The sequence below is a fragment of the Sus scrofa genome, chromosome 11 (assembly GCF_054392235.1).
Source record: "Sus scrofa isolate SSC_HxYL_T2T_F1_AM1 chromosome 11, Sscrofa_HxYL_maternal_Yorkshire_Landrace_v2.0, whole genome shotgun sequence".
Classification (NCBI taxonomy): Eukaryota; Metazoa; Chordata; class Mammalia; order Artiodactyla; family Suidae; genus Sus; species Sus scrofa.
Window position 1 is genome coordinate 5,271,842 of NC_139393.1, and position 20,104 is coordinate 5,291,945.

Below are 20,104 nucleotides of genomic sequence, written 5' to 3' on the forward strand. Positions count from 1 at the left end.
TTCTGCCGTCACCTGCCAGCACCCCACCCGTGGACGGCCTGGTTCATGGTCTCTCCACTCACCCTGAGTTCTGCGCTAACCTGCTCCATGACCCGGCAGCTTCTATCAATGAACGCGAACCCCTAAAAATAAAGAGCCCTCATCTCTCACTTACCGCCCCCCCCAAACCAGGACACAAATCCAGACCCACCCAGCTCAGGAGGTGGACTGGAAGGAGATTTTGCTGGAGCTGACTGGGGGTCTTGAGCCAAGAGGAAACAAATTGGGGAAAACATGGAAATTCTAGAAAGAGGGATAATGACGGTGTACCTGAAACAAGCTTGCTTGTTTGTTTGTTTTTTGTCTTTTTGCCATTTCTTGGGCCACTCCCACGGCATACAGAGGTTCCCAGGCTAGGGGTCCAATCGGAGCTGTAGCCGCCGGCCTACGCCAGAGCCACAGCAACTCGGGATCCGAGCCGCGTCTGCAACCTACACCACAGCTCACAGCAACGCCGGATCCTCAACCCACTGAGCGAGGCCAGGGATCGAACCCGCAACCTCATGGTTCCTAGTCCGATTCGTTAACCACTGAGCCACGACGGGAACTCCCCAAAACAAGCTTTTATGAAGGCTGCTAAGGGCCTGGTTAAGGTGAGGGTTAAATAAGTCACGGTGGATCCCTACGTGGCGGCTTAATAACCTAAACTCCCTTCTCCCTCCTAAAAAATTGTTTTGGCATATGGACATGTTTCCAAAATAAATACTTTTTTGGTAAAGCAGAAATATGCAAATTTTTTTTTTAAAGCTGTGACATCTTTATTTGGATGTTGTTTTAACACAGAACAATGACTTCATAGTCACAGAAATACCTCAAATGATTTGAATGCTCTGGAAATGAGATGTGAAGTGGATCAGAGAATATGCCATTTTGCGATGACATTTAAAATAGTCTAGTTTCTATAAACATAGTATACCTCATATGCCAGAATCCTGCAGAGCCTAAGCTAAGAGCAGCCACTACAAGTTTTAAACACCCACTAAGAACACATAAACGTTGAAATTACACCAACTAAATGGCCACACAACAATCCCTGTATGTTATATTTAATTTCTAAACTCTTGCTTTTTCCCTGGGTTGCTCTCTTCTCTGCTAAGCATAATGGGAAAGGCGGACTTTGAACCTGCTTTGGCAAGGAGTTCCCATCGTGGCTCAGAGGTTAATGAACCCGACTAGCATCCATGAGGACGCAGGTTCCATCCCTGGCCTTGCTCAGCAGGTTAGGGATCCGGTGTTGCTATGAGCTGTGGTGTAGGTTGCAGACCTGGCTCAGATCCCTCGTTGCTGCGGCTCTGACACAGGCCGGTGACGACAGCTCCGATTCGACCCCTAGCCTGGGGACCTCCATATGCCATAGGTGCGGCCCTAAAAAGACAAAAAGTCTAAAGAAAAAAAAAAAAAAAAACTTGCTTTGGCAAATCAAACAAATTCACTCCTTCGACAAATGTTTAGCAAGCACCTACCACGTGCCAGGAACTAGATTAAGTGCTGGGAAGACAAAGGTGAGGAAAAAAACAAATGGCTCCCGACCCCAAGCAACTGACAGTCTAGTTAGTGGGAGAGGCAATTTCATTACACCAATAAGACATATATGAGCTATCAAAGTCCTGACACGGCTGCAAGATTACTGACCAAAAAAAAGAGAAAAAGTGAAATCACCGCCTAAAAGTTAAGTTTTCTTCATAATTCAGAAATAGCTACAGCTTTTCATTATACAAAATATCTTACACGCTCTTTGGGGGGAAAAGGATGGATGAATATGACAAGCTGTTTCCTAGGATCTATTTCAGAGCTGTTACCTGTGAACAACCAGTACTTCCTCACCCGAGGAAGACCCATCGCCAGGATGCTCTTCGGTTCTGTGCCCGTCTCTCTGCACACCACGCCCGTGCAGCCTCCCGAGGGGCAGGGCGGTCCCGGCCGAGCCCCGGCACTCAGATCGGTGCCCGCCTCGCAGCAGACGTGCTGCCGTCTCTTGAAGGGGTGAATGAATGAACGGGCCAGCAGACAGCAGGGGTGCAAACAGCTCAGACGACAAGCGAAGAGCAAACACGGCCCCAAAGAGCTGCACACCGCGCACTGCTGAGAGCCCGCGGGTCTGCCCGCCAGGCCTCTCGCTGGGCCACGCTGGCCGTGGAGTTAGGTCCCCAACCCGCGTGTGAGTCTTCCACGCGGGAGAGCCGCGGGCAGGCGGTCACGGTCGACAGCACCTCTGCAGGGGCCTCCCGGCCAGGCCCCGGCCTCTGCTCGCGCTGCCCACGGGCGCCCCTTCCCCCCGCCAGGCCCCCGCGGCCAGTGGACCCTCCGCCGCAGATCAGAGCCCTCCTGGAGCCCCTCAACGGCTTTCAGAAGGACCCCCGAGGTGCCGGCCCGGCCCTGCTTTCTCGCCAACTTGGTCTTCATCGCACGCCGCTCCGGCCACGGTCGTCTTCTCACTGTTCTCGAAACACCCAGGGCAACTGCAATTTCTGCTCTACCTGCCTGGAAGCATTTTGCCTCGGCTCTTCAAACACCTTGCTTCTTACCTCGGGTTTCTCTTTCCCCTCACTCATCAGCTCCCTCATTCTCAACCAGCCTGTCCTGCTTACTCTTCTCATAGCACTGACAGTATTTCATGTAACTGCCTGTCTGTCAGCCCTCTGAAGGCACAGGTTTGTCCTACTGCACTGTCCCCAGGTCCTGCACAGCGCCTGGCACACACCGCAGGGATGACACGCAAAGTCACTAATGCCGTGCCGACACTGCCGGTCAGCAAAGACAGCACACGTGTGGAGCATGTGTTAGCAACTGCGTGTGAGCACGGCGCTGTAGCAGCTGCTGCCACGATTAGGTAACAACATTTTAAAAATAAAAATCCATAATTGAAAGTAAAATCGATTCTTTTCCAAGGGATATTTATCAAAATGATTAATAATATAAAGCTAGAGTGGTTAAAACAGTAGAGCTAATGTCCACTCAGAGTACAGAATGTGAGGTTTTCAACATGAGCCGGAAGGAGACTGATCTAAGACGCACCATCGAACAGCGAAAGCTACTCATACAGGCAACAAACTTAATATTCAGATTTAAAGTAAACCAGCCAGTAAAATCTCAGGAGAGTTATGCAATGGATAACTTATTAAATCTTCTTTGATTTGTATGCTCTCCCTTAATTACTGGGGGGGGGGGGGGGACAAAAACCCAAAAGCCAAAAATCAAAACACAACAAAAGCCAGCAACATCAAGTAATAAACATGCTTTTCTATTAAATATTGTTTCTGAAGTATAGAAAAATGAAACAAAGCTTATGAAAAGATGGGTTTGGAATATTCATTCTGGAATCGATTTCTTTCAGAAAGTAATTAAGAAGTCTACTGTGTATCAACAGACTCTGCCTAAACACAAAAAAAAATATACAAAATACTGAGCTATTAAAAAATAAGAAACAGGGAGTTCCCATTGTGGTGTAGCAAAAACGAATCCAACTAGGAACCACGAGGTTTCGGGTTGTTCAATCTCTGGCCTCACTCAGTGGGTTAAGGATTCAGTGCTGCTGTGAGCTGTGGTGTAAGTCACAGCTAAGGCTCAGAGCCGGCGTGACTGTGGTGTAGGCTGGTGGCTACAGCTCTGATTAGACCCCTAGCCTGGGAACCTCCATATGCCATGGGTGCGGCCCTAAAAACAAATATAATAAACAGCAAATTCCCACTATGACTTAATAGTAACGAGGCTGACTAGTACCCATCAGGATGCAGGTTTGATCCCTGGCCTCGATCAGTGGATTAAGGATCGGGTGTTGCTGTGAGCTGTGGTGTAGGTCACAGATGCAGCTCAGATCCCACAGCGCTGTGGCTGTGGCGTAGGTTCGCAGCTGTAGTTCCGATATGACCCCTATCCTGGGAACTTCCGTATGCTAGAGGTGCAGCACTATTAAAAAAAAGTTAAAAAATTAAATTAATAAAATAAACATTGTACAGATATCCCAGGTTTGATAAGCTAACGTGTAAAACTGCAGATATTGAACCACAAAGAACTTTCAAAAGCAGTAACCTGAACTCTGTGTTCAGCTAGAGCATCAACATGAATTAAAAACGTATTGCGGAGTTCCTATCATGGCTCAGTGGTTAACGAACCCGACTAGTATCCATAAGGATGCAGGTTCGATCCCTGGCCTCGCTCAGAGGGTTGAGGATCCAGGGCTCCCATGAGCTGTGGTGTAGGTAGAAGATGTGGGCTCGGATCCTTCGTTGCTGTGGCCGTGGGGTAGGCCGGCAGCTGCAGCTCCAATTCGACCCCTGGCCTAGGAATCTCCATATGCCGTGGACGTGGCCCTAAAAAACAGGCCAAAAAAAAAAAAAAAAAAAACGTATTGCTCACTTAAAGATAACGCCATGGACGGCATGCACCTGCCCCCCAAATCCACAGGCTGAAACCCTAGTCCCCAAGGCGATGTTGTCTAGAGATGGGGCCTCTGGGAGGTCATTGAGTCCTGTGGGCTGAGAACAGTGATCAGATGACAAGAGCCACGAGAAAGCCTGCTTCTCCCTGTCGTCGCCGAGAGGACCCAGCAGGAGGGTGGCCGTGTGCAATGACCCTGCTGGTGCCTTAACCTGGGACTGGCCACCCTCTAGACCGGGAGGAATAAGTCCTCTATGGTTTAAGCCACCTCGTGTCCGGGATTTTGACCACAGCGGCTCTAACTAAGAGAGAACACGTACAATCCACTATTCAACAAGGTCAAGAAAAACGTCCTGTTACATGGAAAGGGAAACAGTGGGTACTCACATTCTACGTTTCATGTTTCTGACGTGGAACGTTTTCTGAAACACTCATCGCCCCGAAAGGACAGCATGTTCGGTTACCGTGTACAGCTGACCCTTGAACAAGGAGCAAGGACTCGCCACAGAGACCCAATCCCCTGTACCCGAGGTCCCTGGTCCCGGTCCCGCGTCTGTGCTTGTGAGCCAGTGCAGAGGGCGGAGTTCTGCGGGATCTACTAACGAGCAGACCCCAGGCGCCGGGCCCACGCGAGTCAGACCACGCCGTTCAAGGGTTAACTTACACAAACTTTCTGCCAGAACAAACATTTTTAAGTTTCTTACTAATACGGGCAAAAAGACGTGAATCACTCAGTCCACATTCTAACCGAGTTGTACTTGGCTCTTTTAAAACAGAAGATACTATGCAGGCCCGTAGTTTACATCAGTGTTTAGTTTTAATCAGGGAAACACAACAGAGATGTGTGTTTTGTGAGCAGTTAATCAACTGCTCTATATTTTTATATAGAAAAAGTGAAGAAAATCTTTAACACGGGTATCAGATTCAAGAATAATCATCTACGGCCCCACCGTTGCAGCGTCTTTGTGCGCTTCAGGAAGTTAAATACGACCCCCGCTTAATCATGTGACGATGAACAGGTCAGCAGAGCCGAGGGCAGGACGCCCCACTGGTGTGTTTAACAACCAACCTTAAAGACGTCTCAAGTCATATGTCCGCAGACACCACCGCATTTTTTTCATTTTTTCAAGTTTTATTGAAGCACAGTTGATTTAAATGTTGTGACCACTTCTGCTGCACAACAGAGTGAGTCAGGGTGTCCGCGTCCAGCTGGCTCGCTCTGTTGTGCAGCAGAAACGGCCAAGCACTGGGATCCCTGTAGCTGACAGCTAACAAACTAAACCACCACCCGACTTTATTTCTACAGGGGTGGAAATGCCTACATCCAACAGAACGGAACCCAGAACCCTACGCGTCCCCTAGACCCCTCTGAACTCAGGCAGCAGAGCCCAGTGGACGGCTGTGCTCCGCCCTCAGGACCAGGACGGAGCCGAGCTCGCCACCGTCTCTGAGCACCAGTGATGCACGTGAAGGGAGGGAGCCCATGTCTAAGGTGCGGGCCGGCCGTGGAAACGGAAGGAAAGCATCTTAAGAGAAAAGGGAAGTGGGGTGTAATCAGTAACTGTTTAAATTTATTTACTTTTATTTTTTAATTTTTTTGGTCTTTTTGCCTTTTCTAGGGCCGCACCTGAGGCATCTGGAGGTTCCCAGGCTAGGGGTCGAATTGGAGCCATAGGTGCCGGCCTACACCACAGCCACACGGGATCCGAGCCGCGTCTGTGACCTACACCACAGCTCATGGCAACGCCAGATCCTTAACCCACTGAGGGAGGCCAGGGAGTGAACCTGCAACCTCATGTCGGATTCGTTAACCACTGCGCCTCGACGGGAACGCCAGTAACTACTTTCAAAGGGAGGAGGACGGGGTAAAACCGCCTACCCTAGGCCGGGACGTTCAGTTTAATTTACTGTTGGCTTTTTCTCGTCCCTGGGGTGTGACTCCTGGCGAGTCCCTTAGCACCTGTTTTTTTCATGCCAAAACGGGGCAGTAACATGCTCCCCGGATCCGGTTACTGTCAGGATCACATGAGGTAGCACACACGAAAGCGAGATGAAAGCCACAAATGTACAATAATTGGGCCCCAAACCAAACTTTTCTCGAGAGGAGAAGCCTCGCAGGCCAAACGCGATGCCAGGCTTCCTCGCTTGCTGGCACACAGACCCAGATCTCGGAACAGCGCTCAGCCCTCCCCGAAGCGGCACCTCCTCCGACACGGGAAGGCTCCCGCATCCCCGCCCGGCTCCCGGCCCGCGAGCGACGCGGCCCGCAGCCCATTACCATTCTCCTTCCGTAACCGCGTTATGAACTTCTTGGGTGGGATGACCCCAACCTTCTTCTTCTGCGTGGCGATGCTGTGGAAGAGGTCGGCCAGGCACGTGAGGAGGCTCTCCTTCTTCCGGGGCTGGCTCTTGTAGGCGAGAACTTTCTCCCGGAACGGACGGCAGAAATAAAGTGCTTGGAGGACGGAGTTGCAGTAGCAGGTGTTCCCGAACTGGGGTGAAAAAGACACGGTTTGTGAAAAGGGGGAACGCGCAGTCCCGAGAACAAATGCGCACGTGGGTGGCGGAGAGAAGAGCAGGGGGCCTCATGATCCCCGTGAACTGAAACTGCCTCGGCCGCTGCGACATTCAGCCGACGCTCCTGGCATCCGCTTCCGGTCTTGCGGTTACAATGGAAGCAAACACATGCAGTAAGTTTGGCCTTAACGAAAACAGATTCAAGGAACCCGGCAGTTTGGGGCGTTCCTGCCGTGGTGTAGTGGGATGAGGATCCAGTGTTGCTGCAGCTGTGGTGTAGGCGCAGCTGCAGCTGGGATCTGGTCCAGGAACTTCCAAAAGAGAAAGGGGAAAAAGAGAGAGAAAAGGAAACACACAAAAAACCATACAGTTTAAACCGTGAGAATAGGTAAGCTTTAGGATTCTGGAGAATTTTTCTTTTTCAATTCCCATAGTTAATATGAATTATATACAAAGCACTTGATATACTATATATTTTAAAATATAACTCTCAGAGTTCCTGTTGTGGCTAAACAGTAACGAACCCAACTAGTATCCATGAGGATGTGGGTTCGATCCCTGACCTCACTCAGTGGGTTAAGGATCCGGTGTTGCTGTGAGCTGTGGTGTAGGTTGCAGAGGAAGCTTGGATCTGGTGTGGCTCTGACTGTGGTGTAGGCCGGCAGCTGTAGCTCCGATGAAACCCCTAGCCTGGGATCTTCCATACGCCATGGGTGAGACCCTAAAAGTAAATAAATAAATAAAAATAAATCTAACTCTCAAAAAAATTCTTTCCCACATAAGTGAGGTTTACTGTCAGGTTCCTCAGTGGCATCCAAAAAATGAACAAAAAGGAGAGACAAGGAAAAACAAGACCCTCTGAAACATGAACTGAAAAACCACCAGTGCCAAAGCATATCCACCAGGGACGCGCTGAAATGGCAGGTCAGACTACTCTTGATCTACGGGAAAGACGTGGACTCAGCTCCTGAGCTCAGTCCTGAACCACGACCTCTGTCTTACTGGCCATGTGACCTGGAGAAGGTCCATACCACTCACGGAGCCTCAACTCCCTGCTCTTTAATAACAGGAGGAAACACTCCTGCCTTACAAAGAAAACAGCACATAACTGATAAATATGTTCTGCCTTCATTTTCCCTTACCATCAACGGACACTGGCTCCCAATGCCAACTAATAAAACACCTAAAAGTCAGTCACTGAAGCTGTGGGGAGCGCCTGGAAATTGTGAAAAAAAAGGAATGAGGACGGTTCTCACAGTCCTGCCAGGGACAGGATCCGTAAACATTAACCCTAGAAGGCCACAGAGAGGAGTTCCTGTTGTGGCTCAGCCGAAATGAATCCAACTAGTAACCATGAGGACGCAGGTTTGATTCCTGGCCTCACTCAGTGGGTTAAGGATCCTGCATTGCTCTGGCTGTGGTGTAGGCTGGTAGCTGTAGCTCCAATTCAAAAAGACGAAAGACAAAAAAAAGAAAAACACTAAAGGCACACCTTTCTGTAAATCTTAAAGTGTGTTTGCACACGTGCACAAGTTCTCAAGTCCTGTCCACTGAAAAGGCCTCCAGAGCAATAAGTTTCCCACACACACAGGCTGTGGCCTCTAAAAACCTTTTTTCCACAAAAAGAACTCGGACAACTTACAGATGCGGCTGCACGAGGTATGCAGACACTGTGCAACGAACAGCGTTAGCCTGGAAGATCTTTTTGTGTGGTTTTGAGAGCCAACTTTTACCAAAGAGAATCACTGCAACGGATAAGAACATCGACTATGCAAAAATTCACAGCCTATGAGTCTCCAAGCGGAGGTGTAAATATATAAAAAAGGAAAGCATCAAAGCTTTACCCTGCCCTTCCTACAGAAACCATATTTCAGGGGCACTGAAGTTCTTGTTTAGAGAATAACTCCTGCTAATAAACTCAGACGAAAGAGTTGGAAGCAGTGGGTTAGGCAACAACTATCAACGGATACTAAAAGCATTAAGTTAAGGGGGGGGGGGCAGAGCTGAGCCCCCAGGGCACACATTGAAAATGAACCAAACTTTCACATCTCACGATGTGATGCTCCAAGAAGCATGTAGCAATTCCTAAAAAGTTTTCTTGTCTTAAAAAACAAAACAAAATCACTAAACTTTAAGTGTCCAGACCTAGCTACTAATTTATGAGATACTCAGGGAACAGAAGAAGAATACCCCAAAAAAGGAACAGGGGAGTTCCCGCTGTAGTGCAATGGGATCAGTGGTGTCTGGGCAGCGCTGGAACGCAGGTTCCATCCCTGGCCCGCTACAGTGAGTTAAGGCTCCGGTGTTGCTGCAGCTGCAGTTTAGGGTGCAGCGATGGCTCAGATCTGATCCCTAGCCTGCCAACTCCATATGCTGCAGGGCAGCCAGAAAGGAAGGAAGGAAGGAAGGAAGGGAGGAAGGAAAGAAAGAAGGAAAAACGAGTAGGACGTGAGAGGCGGTGAAGATTTACGGCATCTATGCTGACAGTGCTAGCTGCAGCCGAGAGCTGACTTCATAAAGACAGACGCTTTAAAAGCTTTCCGGAGAAATGCTCGAACAGGTACACACTGATGGGGCATGGCTATCATCGAGCATACACGTAACAGTGACACACTTCAGCCCCGAAGCCTGTCCAGGGACTAAGCACAGCTGCAGAAGACTCTCCGGTTCTTCAGTCTGAACAGCACGAGTAACTGCACTCGTCATGACCAACAAACCACGGCTTTGCAAACCAAGATACAATGCCCGTAATCTGGACGTTTTATTATAGAATCAACACCAGGAAAGTCTGGCAACTTCCATGGAGTCGGTGGAGGAAAACACAAGACAGCATCTCACGGCTTATTAAAAGCACTTATGATCACGACCCCTGACCTGTGAAGGACAAGCCCGGGGAGCAGCAACCCGCGGTCCGAGGCCGGGGCCAGCCCCCCACCCCCCGCTCACCTCCGGACCCGGACGGGGCGCACAGGCCGCCCGGCCGCGGATTCTGAGCCTTCTGTTATGTGCTCTTCACTCGCCTGCCTCAATCCCAGCAGGGAAAAATGAAGAGTTGAAACGACTGTTTCTCCGGAATAAGCTAACCCTCAATCTTCTTCGTAACTTGGGCGCTTTTCCTTCTAGTTCCCTGACTGTTAATGGAAACTTTCACCGAGGTTCCTAAACCCGAAACACGCATCCTCCAAAGACAGAGTTTTCCGGCAAAAGACCGGGATGATTTCCTCCACGTTCGTGTCTCTGAAATGCTCAGTTTCTAAAAAATACATTGCTGGGGGGTTAAAACCTACCCTGTGTTTTTTTCAGCTCGTTCTAAAGATCAAAGATATGACCAGGTTTAAACTCGGAGGAAACAAATACTAAAAGCTGCCATCCTTAAGGTATGACCATTGATTTTTCTTTTTTTTTTTTTTCTTTTTGGTTATGTCCATAGCGTGCAAAAGTTCCCAGGCCAGAGATGGAACCTGAGCCACAGCAGTGACCATGCTGGATCCTTAACCACTAGGCCACCAGGGAACTCAACTGTTGACTGAATACAATGACCTATCCCTGGCTTTCTCTAATGTCTTCTTCTCCAAGTATTAAAAAAAAAATTTCCCCCCCATCAGTAAGATCATTTTTGGAGTTCCCCTTGTGGCTCAGTGGGTTAAGAACCTGACATAAGGTCTGTGAGGATGCAGGTTCAATCCTTGGCCTCACTCAGTGGGTTAAGGATCCGGAATTGCTGCCAGCTGCAGCGTAGGTCACAGGTGCAGCTCGGATCTGAGTCAGATGTGGCACTGCTGTTGCTGTGGTGGTGGCATAGGGCAGCAGCTGCAGCTCCAATTCAACCCCCAGCCCAGAAAGTTCCATATGCCACAGGTGCAGACTTAAAAAGAAAAAAAGAAGAAAAAAAAAGATTTTCAGCACATATCCCTAATATACACATATGTGTTTAGAAATAATAGATGTACTACATTATGTATGTTAAAAATATAACAAATGTGGAGCTCCTGTTGTAGCTGAGATGTAGCAGAACTGACTAGCATCCATGAGGATGCGGGTTCAACCTCTGACCTCGCTCAGTGTGTTAAGGATCTGATGTTGCCATGAGCTGTGCTGTAGGCCACAGACACAACTCAGATCTGGCACTGCTGTGGCTGCAGTGTAGGCCGGCAGCCATTGCTCCAATTCAGCCCCTGGGCTGGGGACTTCCATACCCTGCATGTGCACCCCTAAAAAGCAAAACATACACACACACACACACACACACACACACACACAAAACGAATGTGGAGTTCTCTTGCGGCAGAGAAGGGTAAGGATCTAACATTGCCACTGCTGGGTTGCTGCTGTGGCACAGGTTCCATCCCTGGCCTGGGAATTTCCTATGCCATGAGCACAGCCAAAAAAATTTAAAAATGTACAAATGTAAGTAAGATGAACACGTGAATTATTAACGTTGCATGAGAGCAATGAGACTGGGTTTTGTTTTGTTTTTTGTCAACTGTGGGTTATAGATTTGAATGCAGTGATTTGACAGTTCAATTATTTGGATATCTAGTTTCCATGGCTCTCAGAGCTGAAAGGGTACCTTCACAGAGATACACACGTGGGCCCAAGGGGAGAAGCGTCTCCTCGACAGCCTTTACGTCCTACAAGATGGTATTAAATTTTCAATGTCATCTGCCAAGTTTGTCTCAATTCACTTAAGTAATTGCCTGTCTTTCTAGCAGCAAAGCATGGCAACTAAGCACAGAGGATCTGAAACTACGCAGGTTCAAGTGCAATCTGCTATCTGACCCTGGGAAGTTACCAAGCCACCGTTCATCAGTCTCCTCCCCGGTAAAGGAGGTTTGCAACAGCACCCGCCTCTAAGACGCCGTAAAGAACTAAATGAATAATCTGCATGGAGAACTCAGCATAGTTCAAAGTACCTCACCACTACAGTTTTTTGGGGGTTTTTCTTGTCTTTTTTGCTATTTCTTTGGGCCGCTCCCACGGCATATGGAGGTTACCAGGCTAGGGGTCGAATGAGCTACAGCTGTCAGCCTACACCACAGCCACAGCAACACGAGATCCGAGCTGCATCTGCAGGCTACACCACAGCCATAGCAACGCCAGAATCAAGTCACATCTGCCACCTACACCACAGCTCATGGCAATGCCAGATCCTTAACCCACTAAGCAAGGCCAGGGATCGAACCTGTGTCCTCATGGATATTAGTCAGGTTCATTACCACTGAGCCACAAAGGTAACTCCCCTATGCAATTATTTGAGCCACTCGTCCCTTTTGAAGAATTAGATTAGCTGAAATGAAATCACAGTTTCTGAATCTACACTTCAGTCGTAAGAGAACACAACAGCACAGAGAGTAAGAGGAACAACTGTGGGTAAAAGAGAACCACCTCCCACAGACAGAGTGTGGGCGCCAGTGTCATCAATTTATTAAGAATTAGATAAAAATAAACATGAAAAATGCTAATTTTTTCCTCCCAATGAATCAGTTTACATATTTCATTTGGAGACTCTGGTTTTAACACCATTATGTCAAGAGCACCATGTTTTAAAATGTTTAAATGCGCCACTGTCCCCATGCTGGCTGGCAATGGCACCTGTCCTGTGGAACAGCCCCCTCTGGGCACCCCCCCGGCCACCATGTCTCGCTCAATGGCCCTGTTTCACATAACATGACACCACCTGCCTCTGCCCACTGGGCTCCCTGCCGCCAGGAGACCTGAACCAAGGGCTAGTGGGCCATCTTCAGTCCTAGAGCCTCACCCCACGGCCTGTCCCTCCTCCTGCGAGGGGGCGGCCACAAGGCCTCCTGCAGGCCCTGCTACGGCCCTGGGCACTTGATCCAATCTGGCCAGAGACATCTGCCTAATCAACTTTATAACCTACAAATGGAAAGAAACATTCATTTTTACGTCGCTCCTTCCTCCGTTCCCTGAATCCAGAGTTCCAACTAATGACTTACCAGCAATTCAGGCTAAAAGGCCTTTGATGAGACGGTCTAGCCTCACAAAGAGATTTATGAAGCTCAACCTACCTGTGTTTGAGGGCCTAGTGTGTCAGAAAATTCATATAAAATCACACAATAAAATGATGAAAAAAGGCTATTAACAATGGAGAGACTGCATAAAAGTCAGAAAGAGATGGCACTAGTTCAAGTCAGCCCCTGCTATCACCTTTGCGCGGTAAGTACTCAGGAGCTGTGAGAGAGAAAGGAAAAAGGCAGGAATTCCCATCGAGGCTCAGTGGTTAACGAATCCGACTAGGAACCACGAGGTTGCAGGTTCGATCCCTGGCTCAGTGGTTAACGAATCCACGAGGTTGCAGGTTCGATCCCTGGCTTTGCTCAGTGGGTTAAGGATCCGGTGTTGCCATGGGCTATGGTGTGGGTTGCAGACATGGCTCGGATCCCGCGTTGCTTGTGGCCATGGCGCAGGCCGGTGGCTACAGCTCCAATTAAATCCCTAGCCTGGGAACCTCCATATGCCGCAGGAGCAGCCCTAAAAAAAGGCAGAAAGGAAAAAAAAAAAAAAAAAAGAAAGAAAGAAAGGAAAAAGGCAGTCTGGCCTATCAGATTAGGGCAATCTGTTTTCAAAGCATCCCGCTAACAGTGTAAACAGCGGACAGGTAGCTAAGTGGGGTATTTCAGAGCAGGAGAAAGCTGCCCAAGGCTCCTGTGCCTCAAGAGGGCTTGGACCCGCCTCACAGCAGGGCTCCTCCTCCCCGACTTCGTCATCAGCACCAGAATCCCCAAGAGTTAAGGCAACAGGCACCACCTGCTCCACGAAAGACGCCAGTTATAATGGCATGTTAGTTATTTTCTCATTAAGAGTAAACATTTCAGCCTCTCCATTTTGCATCTAACTTCTTTGCAGATGGCCCCAGAACAAGTAAAACATCATCCTAGGTAAAGTCATTTGAGTCCTATAGTATTTTTTTCTGCTGTTGTTTTTAATTTAAAATAACATCGGTATTTACCATTAAGAATAAACTGCCATAAAAGCTATCATTTGTGAAAATACTCTTCCAAGATAAAAATAGCTACAACTGAAAATAGTGGAAAACAGGCTGTTATGAACCAACCAAGTGAAGCGTAAGCACTTCACTGAATTTCTGCTAAGGTTACCTTAAACTGTGTCTATTTTCCTTCTCTCCATGAAAAAAGAAGTCTCGTGCTATCTGCCCAAGTACATGCACTACTTCCCAAAAGCAAGTGCTACTGGGTGATTCTACCACTTACTGGTCACAAAAAGGGAACAAATCGAGCAAATCTAATAGGAACTCTTTTCAGTATCAGCCTTTTGTGAAGAGCAGTGAAAATGAACCTGGACACCTAGCTAAGAACAGGCTGATGAGAAGAAACCGGGTGCCTCACTTTAACAGGCTCCGAGGGTCAGGAAAGATGAACCACCGAGTTCTTAGAGCATCTACACCCCATGCTGCCTAAAACACTAACTACAAGGCAGGCAGGCAGAGATGGGCGGAAACGTTAAAACGCTCATCTCTGCATTAATGAAGCCACCCTCCCCAACCCCTCAAGGCTCCAACCTTAATGTTTAAGAGACTTTATAAAGAGTGTGATAACTCCACAAATAAAAAAGGGGGAAGGAAATGAGAGAGCAGCGTGAAGATAATTTAAGAGCTGAAAACAGGACGCAAGGGAAGACAGTTAAAGGTACAGAACACAGCTGCCAAGCAGCCCGAGCGCCCAGGTCCCAGAGACAGGTCATCCCTGCACTAGCTCTGCTGCAGCCACTCTGACCACCAACTCATCGCTGAGTGCAATTCCAGGCGCTCCTCGGTCTCACAGCCGGCGTCCTGGCCACCTCACAGATCTCCATTCTTGATCAGGATGACCAGGCACCGAGAAAGCACCTACAGCGGAAAGTTCTGTTTTCCTTGGTTTTACTGGATCTCAGTTCCTCAGCTTTAGGGAGAAACATAAATTCTAGCTTCTGCATTTAAATTGATGCCTACGGAGTAATAAAAATGATACCTTCTTAGAAACTTTATTTTTGAACACCATCAACACTGCTATGTGGACACTGATGTTATTTTTAATTAAAAACAACAGCAGAAAAAATATGATAGAACTCCTACGATTTTATCTAGGATGTTGTTGACTTGTTCTGAGGCCATGTGCACACAAGTTAGGTGCCAAATGGAGACTGAGATGTTTCTGCTGGAGAAGGTCAAGGCCAGACAGCCGTCCATGTACACGACCCTGCTGTCTGTCCTCAAGAAAACGGGTTCTTCTGGGATCCGAACGACGGGCACCCCTTACCTCAGTTCCAGACACAAAGCAGCTTTGGAATCTGAACCAAATACTGGTGACACCGAAGAGATGGAAGAAACGGGGGTTCTGCCACCCCCAGCACTGAAACGAGGCTTTTTTCCACTAGACAACTGTCTGTGAGCACAAACATTTCAGATGTCACAAGTGGAGGCCAGACTTCTCGATAAAGGAGATTAAATATACTCCTTTAACTCTCTTCCCTGTGAAACCCCAATAAAATGATGGTAATACAAGAGATTAGGCAAAAACTCAAAAGGCCACAGAAAACCACCGCTGACTACAGTTATCAGCGAACTTACAGGAAATAGAAGCCCAAAGGCCTCTAGAGACAAATGGAAACAATAGACTCGCGGCTACAGGGTCAGGGACTTTTTCCGTGGGCTGCGAGGGACATCTGAGAACATAAGTCTGGGTGTGCGGCCTTATGAGAATCATTTCAATCCCGGGCACTTAGGCTTCCTTTCTTTTTTTTTTTTTTTTTTTTTGTCTTTTTAAGGCTGCACCCTCGGCATACGGAGGTTCCCAGGCTAGGGGTCAGATCAGAGCCACAGCCACCAGCCTACACCACAGCCACAGCCACACCAGACCCGAGCCGTGTCTGCCACCTATACCACAGCTCTCGGCAACACCTGATCCTTAACCCACTGAGCAAGGCCAGGGATTGAACCTGAGTCCTCATGGATGCTAGTGGGGTTCACTAACCGCTGAGCCACGACGGCAACTCCAATTTACGCTTTCTTTCAGCTGCAGGTTTAGTGTCCACAGAAAATGACTAGGACACTCCAGGTCTGAGACTTCAGGACAGCAGTGAGGCACCACACAGGAAGCAAGACTAAATAAACACAGAATGAAGCCACCCTCGACTGGCGCAGGAGGGCTCCTCCCCGCAGAAAATAAACAGCCCAGAGAAGTGGCTCTAGCTACTGAATGGGGTGGGGCTGCAGGAGGAAGGCACTGGCCAGGGGTCACTCTAGGGCAAAAGGAGAGCACCCCCCCAAGACGCGCAAAGCCCCAATCCTCCTTTGAGATTTCACTGTTACAGGTGAATAAAACTTGAGGAAAGCTTCAGATAGTAGAGACAGTAAAGTTTAAAACAGAGGAGTTTCCTGGTGGCTCAGTGGGTTAAGGATCATTGTCACTGCTGTGGCACAGGTGTGATCCCTGGCTAGAACTTCTGCATGCCACAGGTGCAGCCAAAAGAAAAAGAAACTTGAAGGTCTCAGAAACAATCAAATACCCTGAGAAAAATAGCATAAAATATTGCCTCCATTAAACAAGATAAAAAAAAAAAAGTAACATTCTAAGAAACACAAAGTGCAATGAGCTGGACAAAGTGGAAAATACAGTTTAAAATGTAGAGTACAGCAGATGATCAACAATGGGAGGAAAAATAATCAGTCTAAGTGTTTCAATATGTTTTAATATGCAACTAACCATATTGAAAAAACAGAACAGAGAAACTACATTGACCGGAAGAAAACTATCCCAATAATAGTATGAGAAATGTTGTAGAAATAAGGGAAATAAAAGATCATCGGTCTGAATGGGTCCATCAACACCCAACACAATGACGGGGTGGGGGTGCCAAGATCCATGCAAAGGTTCCAGAACACTGTGGATATGGAGTTCCCGTTGTGGCTCAGAGGGAACAAACCCGACTAGTATCCAGGAGGATGCGGGTTCAATCCCTGGCCTCACTCAGTGGGTTAAGGAACTGGTGTTGCAGTGAAGATCGCAGTGAAGATCGCAGTGAAGATCGCAGATGCGGCTCGGATCCTGCACGCTTGTGGCTGTGGTACAGGCCAGCAGCTGTGTAGCTTCAATTCCACCCTTAGCCTGGGAACCTCCATGTGCCACAGGTGTGGCCCTAAAAAGACAAAGAAAGGAACACTGTGGATAGAAAACACCCTGAAGGCCTCTCAAGGTTTTAAACGGGGGAAAAGCCGAGTACCCGAGATCAAGCATCCGAAAGGCGTCAGCCCCGCACCGACGGCAGCCAGAAAGCGAGAGGACGAGCCCTCACGCGTCCTGAAGGGAAAGTGACGGAGGACGAGCCCTCACGCGTCCTGAAGGGAAAGTGACGGAGGACGAGCCCTCACGCGTCCTGAAGGCAGGCTGGGGCCTCGGACGGGTGGATGTCCAGCTCTTACAATGGCCAGAACATTCTTAAAGAAACAAGACCTCAACGTTTATCTCGCACGCACACTTTCTAAACCCGGTGCTCAAGGGCGTGTTCCACCAGCGAGGGAGGAAGAAAGTGAGAAGACGGGATGGAGGGAAGGAGACGCGAGAAGAGAAGGTGATGGAAGAGAGCCGGCTGGCCGCCCGGGCACAGGCCGCCCGAGGCACAGGACGGGCAGCAAGAGAGAGGGCGGCGAGCAGGGGGCCGTGACACGCGCCTTCGCAGGGAAGGGGCGGCGCACCGACCTGACGGCAGGGCTCGGGGGAAACTGACATGGGGGACTTTTTTTTTTTTTTTTAGTTCTGTTGAAAACTTGGGAAGAATAAATGAAAACTGAAGCCGTACCGAGAAGGAGGGAAAGTGAGGCTGGACAGGGACGGACCAAGTCTCTTATCTACCAAAACGGGCCAAGTCTCTTATCTACCAAAACAGGAAGTCGGTGGAGTTTTTTTTAATAGGAGTATAAGCACTTTCTTTAGACTGTAAGGGCAAATTCCAGAAAAAAATAGCCAGGTTGCTGTGGCTGGGGTGTAGGCCGGCAGCTGTAGCTCCGATTCGACCCCTAGCCTGGGAACCTCCATATGCCGTGGGTGAGGCCCAAAAAAGAAAGAAAAAAGCCAGAGGACTGAAGAGCAGCGTCCCTCGGGGAGGGAAGGACAGAGGAGAGGGTACCGCTGAGCGCGTGTGATCAGCTCCCGCCCAGTGCAGACAGGGACGCGTCCCCGACAAGCACACACACAGCACGACCCGCCCTCGTCCAATCGCACGGGAACTCTTATCTGCACGTCAGTTACACACCAGCTCTCAGGGACACGCCGATTTGTTCAACATAACTTACTTGCCTGTGTGATCATCGGTACATATTTATTTTAAAACTCTCGCATGGATCCACCTAACAGTACAGGACAACAGCGTAAACAAACGCTGACAACTATGTAACAAAGATTTGATAATTCAGGAAAGAGTTAAAAATTCTCGAGAGGAGTTCCCGTCGTGGCGCAGTGGTTAACAAACCCGACTAGGAACCATGAGGTTGCGGGTTTGGTCCCTGCCCTTGCTCAGTGGGTTAACGATCCGGCGTTGCCGTGAGCTGTGGTGCAGGTCGCAGACGTGGCTCGGATCCCGCGTTGCTGTGGCTCTGGCGTAGGCCAGTGGCTACAGCTCCGATTCAACCCCTAGCCTGGGAACCTCCATATGCCGCGGGAGCGGCCCAAGGAAATAGCAAAAAGACAAAAAAAAAAAAAAAAAAAAAAATTCTCGAGAGAGTTCTTTTGAAGTTTTAATAATTGTAATTACAAGAATCACATCGACGAGGATGGGGCTATGTTTTTTTCTTATATTATACACTCTTAAATGGATACCACGGGGACAGGGCCAGAGGCAAACTGACAAAGACTCACAGATGCAGGAGGTATTTACAAACCATCTTTATATCTGCACATCTGGACCAGATACATTCAGACATGTAACTAATTCTCAAAGAACCGGGGGATCACTGCTTTTCGGCCAAATGAAATTCTGGTTACGAGAAAAGTCTGACACAAAATAGGAAAAATCAGGCTGACAAGTTAGATAATGTGCCAAAATTCTGAAGACATCAGGTCACTTTGTTTCTCTATTAGAGACGATGCTGAAATTCCAAGTCAGGTTTCGTGGCATTAAGCCTACTGACACAAACGAACCATTTTCCTTGAATCAACTGCGAACCGCATTCATCATTCTTAAAACTACTTCCAAGCATCACTTTGACGGCTAAGTGTCGATGGATACTTACATTGACTAACCCAAAATAGTGCTCGTTGACAGGAAACTGTTCTGGACCAATCTCTTTCTCTAATGCCGAGGCATTGGCGCCCTGTAAAGTGAAACACAGAAATCTTAGTATTTACGGCATTTTCATGATGCTGTCATAATTATATACACATTACAGAGAAATCCTTGTACCTGACATTATGGAAATACGATAAAGGATGACAGTGACGAATAAAGGCTTTTACAATATGACTAAAAACCAGCTTGCAGGAATGTTCTCACGGAGCCAAAGGCTGGATCAAGGAATTATATATTCATACCTTGTTCTTTTTTCTAAGCAATGCATGAAACGCCTGCTGTGTCCTGCAGCCTAACAGCAACATAACCTCATAGAAGCCATCTCGGAGAGCTAAAATTCTGTGAAATTAAAGGCCCATCTAGTCAGTGACCTGACACCTCCTCAGAGGTATACACCTGAGCGTTTCTCACAGAGGACTCCAGGCGACAAGAGCACTGACTGAAACAGCACGGATGACCTCACGGCTGACAGCAACCCAGGTGAGTCACAACAAATGAACCAGATTTACATACAAAAACATGGCTATTTCTCAAAAACACAGTATTAGATAAAGCAAGCAGGCGATTTACCCAGGCGGCCACCACACCTGTACCCAAGGGCGGCATGGCAAAGGGGCCGAAGACCCCACACGGAGCGCAGCTGAGCCGGGGCGGGAAGGCGGCCGGGACGGGCAATCGAGGTGAAGGAGCAGAAGGAAAAAACAAAACGAAGCCCGACAAAAAAGGGCCTTGCTCAGACGGTAACTGTGGGTCACAGCGTCGGGAACACGACCACCTCCGTTCTGTGCATCCGGGTTGGGGGGGTTCCCCCCACCACATGCCAGCGATGGACGCAGGACGAAGGCAAGTAAAAGCAACTCCGAAAACACGG

General features: G+C 48.5%; 1 protein-coding gene across 1 annotated transcript in view; it reads right to left on the reverse strand.

Annotated features, from left to right (window-relative positions):
• The window catches only part of USP12 (ubiquitin specific peptidase 12), a 76,705-nt gene that overhangs the window by 20,198 nt on the left and 36,403 nt on the right, over positions 1-20,104 (reverse strand). Inside the window, exons 2-3 of the mRNA XM_021065513.2 lie at positions 19,178-19,258; positions 6,695-6,908 (exon numbers count right to left, since the gene is read on the reverse strand). Of these exons, the coding sequence (XP_020921172.1) occupies positions 6,695-6,908; positions 19,178-19,258 (295 nt within the window). The remainder of the gene's footprint in view (positions 1-6,694; positions 6,909-19,177; positions 19,259-20,104) is intronic.